Source organism: Neoarius graeffei, chromosome 12, assembly GCF_027579695.1.
Source record: "Neoarius graeffei isolate fNeoGra1 chromosome 12, fNeoGra1.pri, whole genome shotgun sequence".
NCBI lineage: Eukaryota > Metazoa > Chordata > Actinopteri > Siluriformes > Ariidae > Neoarius > Neoarius graeffei.
In genome coordinates this window covers 65381840-65389314 of record NC_083580.1, presented here as the reverse complement: position 1 = coordinate 65389314, position 7475 = coordinate 65381840, and the positions used below count along the sequence as shown (strand labels likewise).

The 7475-nt window shown below is 41.1% G+C and overlaps 1 protein-coding gene across 1 annotated transcript in view; it reads left to right on the top strand.

Moving 5' to 3' along the window:
- The first annotated feature begins 929 nt into the window (after window positions 1-929).
- Window positions 930-7475, top strand: part of clcn5a (chloride channel, voltage-sensitive 5a) — a 44524-nt gene continuing 37978 nt past the window's right edge. The window contains 3 exon segments of the mRNA XM_060936251.1: window positions 930-1109; window positions 1767-1932; window positions 4979-5121. Coding sequence (XP_060792234.1) covers window positions 1788-1932; window positions 4979-5121 — 288 coding nt within the window. The 5' untranslated portion in view covers window positions 930-1109; window positions 1767-1787.

Sequence of the window (7475 nt, the reverse complement as noted above, 5' to 3'; positions counted from 1 at the left end):
TTCGAGCCCCGGGGCTGGTGAGGGCCTTTCTGTGTGGAGTTTGCATGTTCTCCCTGTGTCCGCGTGGGTTTCCTCCGGGTACTCTGGTTTCCCCCACAGTCCAAAGACATGCAGGTTAGGTTAACTGGTGACTCTAAATTGACCGTAGGTGTGAATGTGAGTGTGAATGGTTGTCTGTGTCTATGTGTCGGCCCTGTAATGACCTGGCGACTTGTCCAGGGTGTACCCCGCCTTTCGCCCGTAGTCAGCTGGGATAGGCTCCAGCTTGCCTGCGACCCTGTAGAAGGATAAAGCGGCTAGAGATAATGAGATGAGATGAGATGAGGGGCGGCACGGTGGTGTAGTGGTTAGCGCGGTCGCCTCACAGCAAGAAGGTCCTGGGTTCGGGGCTGGCGAGGGCCTTTCTGTATGGAGTTTGCATGTTCTCCCCGTGTCCGCGTGGGTTTCCTCCGGGTACTCCGGTTTCCCCCACAGTCCAAAGACATGCAGGTTAGGTTAACTGGTGACTCTAAATTGACCGTAGGTGTGAATGTGAGTGTGAATGGTTGTCTGTGTCTATGTGTCAGCCCTGTGATGACCTGGCGACTTGTCCAGGGTGTACCCCGCCTTTCGCCCGTAGTCAGCTGGGATAGGCTCCAGCTTGCCTGCGACCCTGTAGAAGGATAAAGCGGCTTGAGATAATGAGATGAGAATGAGTATTAGAAATTCAATTGCTTATACTAGATTTCTATCAGATTGTTCCCTTTGATAATTTCTCTGTTCTTCCATATATTTAATAGGTCGATAACATGATGTTGCTATATTGGTTTTGTATATTTGTACTTTTTCAGTAAAGTGTTATTTTAAAAAAAATATATATCCAAAAGAAAACAAGAAAATCTGAAAGTGTTTCCTGTTAATCGATTCCCGAGTCACTGTAATGGTGTATCGTCACTCCATTAGTTACGTCTGTTCGGGAAATGCAAGTCAAGCTGGCTGAGTAAAACTAGCTAGCGTAGCCAGATAATATTTAACTAACCTGACAACAATACACATTCTCCTTAAGTAAATATGTAACGTGTTATAAACTTGGTTAAAACATACCCTGAAAGTGTTGAACTAAGTAAGAGGTATGAATTTCTCTTTCTAGTCGCGGAGCAACTTTTAATTTCTCTCTGTTTTGCTAACATTAGCTGTCAATGTTTATCCTACTTTCTAGCTAGCAGCTAGCTCATGTACATTTTCTTTGACGTTATTAGCTCACACCAGCGGCTAAGTTTCAGTATTCAATGAACTGCTCTGTTTTCTTGGATAATGTTTCGTTGTTGAGGGGAAAAAATGACAAAGAAGTTTGTTTGCTATCTTGCTTTAGCGACACTGAATCTGCTCTGATTTGTGTGTGCTAATCGGATATAATACACTATTATCAAGGAAGCACTGGATTAGCTGTTGGATCAGAAATGTATGAGTGTGCTAAAGCGATTTGTTTATTCATTTCGGTTTTTCTAACTATACATTAAGCGTCTCAGGTCTTTGTATGTTTCAATATTGCAGATTGAGCTGGTTTTCCTCCCTGATTTGAATACTTGTTCTGTACTTATTTAATAATCTACTGTTTTCGTCCTGTTGATTATTCGTCGTGCTTGTTGTGGTTTTATATTTCACTGACCAGACTGAAACATGGAGTTGAGGCTGTGATTTGGCAGGTAGTAGTCACTCATTCCAGCTCAGCAACCCTGCTGTAAGATGTGTCATTAATTCAGTCTCCATTGTCTGTCTGATCACAGGACTGCCTGCGTAAGGTGAGGATGGAGAATCCTGGCTATGCTGAGAGCTTTCCTGACATCCACACGGCCACCAGTAGCGACGAAGATCTAGTGGAAATCGCTGGGGCCACTTTGGATTTCTCCAGCACTGATGATGTGCCTCCTTTAGACCGGGACTATGGATCAGGTAGATGTCCAAATGACCTGAAGACTAGAATGCCAGATCAGATTACACACGATAGTCACAATGTCCGATTAAGCAATCAGAGTGCCATAAATTCTTGGCTGGGAGACTGGCAACATGACAAGTTTGACTACAGCCAAGCATTGTTTACGTCACTGGGGAGGAGGGTCAAGAAATTGTCAGTCATAGTGACAGAAAGAGCGTCAAGGAACATGTCATTGGAGTCGTCGAACTAGGTGAGGGAAGAAAAAAAAAATTCTGACATACTAGACTTGTCATGAGGTGTCCCAAACATCAGTTCACTGTTCTTTGATTATGTCAGACTACATGGCCTGTTCATCATTCTCAACATTCATATTCGGACCTGACACTGGAAATTTGTCAGCTGTGATTCTGATCTTGGCATAAAACACATCTCGCACGTCAACAACAAAGATTATTATTATTAGAAATCTTTATCTATAGTTCATACCTGCAAACTCGTCACCTTTCGGCGAAATTCGCCGTTTTGATCCCAAAATAGGTCACTTGTGTGAATCGTGTAGATCCGAAGAGTTTTTTTTTTTGGTGGGGGGGGGTGTGCGAGGCTACGTTGCCGAACATTTGGTTTCAATGTACTACTACTTCAAAGTACTACTACTACTTTTCTCCTCACACCCACATTCAGACCATTTCCGCCTTCTTCATACTTCAAACTTCTCTCTGATTGGATGACATTCCAATGAGCCAATAGTCTTACAGAACGCTGGACAGTATCCGCGAATTGTAACTGAATAGAGGCGGGGTTTTCTTGAATACGGGTGTGTATAGGAGGATGGCAGAGATCATCCAAACGCAATGCAGAACGGGACACTGAGTCTTGAAAACAGCTCACGGAATCATATTTTCTGATTTTTTCCGGAACTCTATATTACATCTGGAGACGGAAAAACATTTTTAGTATGCGGAGAAAGCTGTGTTACGATGAGTGCGATTTAAAGAGGCTTTAGGGTGGTTTTTTTGGTACCTGTGATTTGGTGGTCTGTGAGTCGCGTTTTTATGACGTAGGACGCAAGGGGCGGGGCTGTTATGTTTGAACCGAACGCGCGACACGGAAGATGTTTCTGTGGGCTGAAACAAAACAGAAAAAAATGTCAAATCAGTTTGAATAAAGTCATTTTTTGTTGAACATAAGGATCTATAAATGCGTGTTTTGGGTAAGAGAAATCATTTTTATGTGAAACTATTGGTGGGATTGTCAGAATTATAACGTAATGTGTGTTGATCTCGGTTGTATTCAGAGAACCAGTTAGTTGTGAGGTGAGAGTGTGTGTGTGAGTGAGTGAGATTCTCTCTCACTCACACACTCTCTCACTCACACACACACTCTCACACCATGAATTTGGCAGCACTGAAGGAAAGGAGGGCTGAATTTGGTGTCCAGCATGGCGCGAAAGAGGCACATGGCAGAGCAGCATAAACGTGCCCTTGAACGGCTTGTTCGGGCCAAAAGGTCTAAAAAATGATAAACTGGTCTGCTGAAGAAAGTTTCCAGTGTCACACTTCAAAAATTACTTTTTTAAATTCAAATTTTACTTTTTATACTTTTCCTTCCTTAATGGTAATGTAATGAGGTGTCAGATGCAAAACTGAAAATTGCAAAGCTAAAAATGAATAAATCTTGTCTTTGTTTTAAATGTTGTCTTTTCCCTTTATTTTCCTTGATCGCGCGCTGTTTAGGGGGGGGGGGGGGGGTTACTGGTGGTTTGACACCTTTTTCAACCCTCATGAGTTTGCAGGTATGATAGTTTGGCTATTTGCAGGCAGCGAGAATGAGTGAGTATTTAGTACAATGTAGCTTAATAGCTTTAATTTTATACACAGTGCTGTTGAAATTTCGATTCGCATTGGTCGGAAGATGTTGATTAATTTTCTATTGCATCAGCTCAGACAGTAGTGCTGGTTGTGAGAACGCAGGTTTTTATTAATGCGGTCATTCTAATGTTATAGAGACGTTTATTTTTGGAAGGAGTCTCCACTGTCAGTGCTTCATAATAATCAGCTTTAACTTCAAGACAGAGAAAAATGAGAGGCTAGTGAGGGAAGGCATGACGTAATTCTTTAATAAATAAAAATTGTAATCGTAGGAAAATTGCTGTGCTGTGAGATGAATAATACACTTTGGAAAGTGCTATTGTTGGAAAATAGTCCACTTTGCATCAGGCCGCATCACACTACAATTCATTTTAATGTTATCTCTGAAATGTAACGGCTAAAACCAATGAGGAATCACACCGATCGCTGAGGTGTTAAACGCTTCGTTTTTGCTAAGGAGTAGTCGGAGCCTACGGCAGGATCTATAACAAGCTGTAAAGTACATTCATTTTTCTCCATCTTCATTATGTGACCTACTTTTTGCACATTCCGGGACATACTGTACAGCTTGGACTTCAACAATTTATGTACATAACCTTTAAATACGAGGGTAAGTCAAAAAGTTCTAAGACAGATATTATAATTTCAAAAAGAATTCAAAAAAGGAATACAAAGAAGGAACTGTCCGATGGAAACATCGCTTACAGAAGTGTTTAGACTTAAATGGAGGATATGTAGAGAAATAATCTTTATTTATGAAAATAAAGCTTTTTTCATTTGTCTTAGAACTTTTTGACTTACCCTCGTATGTCCACTTTTTGAATTCGTATATTTTAGAATATTCGTTTTTTTTTTTTTTAATTCTACGTATATAACTACTTTTGTCTTTGCTAAATTCTTCTATCTTAACTGTTCGAGCACCAAAGCAGATTCCTTGTATGTGAGAATGTACTCGGGAATAAACTTGGTTCTGATTTTAAAAACTGCTGTTAGACCACTTTGCAGAAATGGTTGCCTATAACATTTTCCTAGAATAATAGTATACAGTTGCGTGTGTGAAATATAATATTTTTTTGATACGTTTTCAGATTATTCAAATTGATTCCTTTGAAAGTACAGATTCCATGAACGCATAAAGGTTGTGGTGTAAGTTCAACTTTTCCATCTGTATTTGTCCAACATCCTCTTTGTGCAGGTGCAGTTGGGAATGGGTTTAATGGCGTTCCTAAGCTGATGGACCTTCTAGATGAGCCAGTGCCTGGAGTGGGCACTTATGAAGACTTCAACACTATTGACTGGGTGCGAGAAAAGTCCAAGGACCGGGATCGTCACAGAGAGGTTGTGTATACTACACTGCAGTAAGATACAATCCAGTCTCCAGTGTGGCTCGACGTTTTCATTCCAGCCGTACAGCAGCACCTGATCTGTACGTCATCGTGTGTTTAAAGTGCTGATGACACGTTTTTGACATCTTTGGCGATGTTTTATAACATAAAAAGTAATTCCCGATGATCCATATATTAATTCATGAAGGCGCCTATTTTACAAGTTATGATAAAAAACGCGGCTATTTGGGCAAATTTGACGGGGCTGCAGCACCCAGGAGACGAAAGAGGAGGAGGGGCTATATGACGTCAGCGAAAGAACCTTCCTCCTAACTTACCAGTTTGTTGTTGATGTGACAGGTGTTCAGTTTATCATTATTATTATTATTATTATACATTATTATAATATATAGTAGGGCTGTAACGATACACCCAACTCACTATTCGATTCGTATCGCGATTTTTGACCCACGATTCGATACGCCCACGATTTTTAAAAAAATGTTTTTTTAAAGTAGTAAATTTGACTTATTAACATTTACTTACTTACATTAACTATTTAATAACAAATAATTCAGACCACTGCAGAGAATGAGTAATATGTATGCAAAAATGAACAAATGTATATCCAAAGATATTGTTTTATTTCTCAAAATAATACTGTTGAGCCGGAAGCTCTGTTTTTTTCAGTTCTGAAAAAGTCATTTTTCCAAATCGTGTAAATCCGTTAAGATTTTTTTTGGGGGGGTGGCTCTCTCACTGTCTCACTCTCATAGGGCCAATGATTTTCTGTGATCGCAGAAAACAGATGGAAATTACGGAATTTTTATGGTGAAACATTGCTCGCGTGTCAAAATGTAACTACCATAGAAGGCTTCCGCCCAAGCAGACATGCCTTCAGTGTTGCCAGATATTGCTAATGTTTTCCACCCCAAAATATGTTCAAAACCAGCCAAAAAGCACCTAAACCCGCCCAATCTGGCAACACTGCATGCCTTTCCGGTCAAGTGATTGTGATTGGCTTGTGGCACACCTAGCCAGCCAATGAGCTGCTTGTTTACAGATTCGCTCCCCGCGTCGCAACCAGAATGGCGACTGCTTAAAAGAAACGAATGCTCTGCCAGTGGCGAGTGTGGACGTTGCGTGACTCGCAGAAGATTGTCGCAGGTCGGCGAAAAAACGACTTACTAATAGATATAAAAAAAATAAAAGTAATTTAAGTAAGTTTAAAATGTAATTTAAATAAAAAGTAAAGTATTCATAAATTGAAGTTTGGAAGCGCCTCTGTTTTTGGGCTGAGGAGAAGTTTGAAAGGGTGTACCGCGATTCTGCCTTCTTGTATCGCGATACGGATCGTGGCTCTGCGTATTTCGATTTCGATACGCATATCGTTACAGCCCTAATATATAGTTATTATGCCTTCGCGTTGTGTTGCCGGCTTTTGCTCCAAAACCCACAAGGATGGGGTAAGTTTATTCAAGTTTCCCAGAGATCCCGAGCTGCATGCGAAGTGGGTGAAGCAAGTCAGGCGCACTCGTGACAAGTGGGAGCCCTCACCAACATCCGTCCTGTGCTCTGAACACTTCGATTTGGATTGTTTTGACACCCTTCCCAGCTTAAAGGAATCTCTTGGGTGTTCAGTTCAGCACAAACGTGTGCTGCTACCATCAGCAGTGCCTACAGTATTCCGGAGGGGGTCTACTAGTAGCTATGCCGGATCCAGCAGTCGCCTGGGACAAGGCGACTCCTCCAAAGACAGTCCTCCTGTCAGAACATGTGTTGAGAAACGACATAAGATAAAGGTACGTAGCGCTATAGAGTGCTCCGATATGATGCTAAAAATAGTAACCATGCGGTCTGCGCGACCATCTTGGAAGTGACTCGCTCCAGAGCGCTCATAGAGTACACATTCATGATAATCATAAATGTAATCATAAAGTCGGCGTGATATCAGTCATGTATTTGCTTGTGAAAGCTTGTTTCTCAAAGCAAACACTGAGGGAAAGCTAACTTAGCCAGACAAATAGGCTACAGATTGTCATTTGCTTACGCTGATGTAGGTTATCAAATATTTTGCTTCATTCAAGGATAAAACTAAGAAGCCATAAACTAGAAGACGTGCCTGCCAATATTATCCTAAATGTATCACGGATCAGGCATAGTCGTAAGCTTATTATGTTAGCCGTTTGCATGCTCCATTAGGAACTATGTATTCAGTGTAGCATACGGCTTACATGATATAAGCAGTGTTTACACATGCAAGACAACAATACACAATATTACAATATTGATTCCGTAACATTTTGAACAAATACGGGTTGACCTACCAATCCTTGTTATCCGACCTTGTGGTGTTCAATGCTGGGC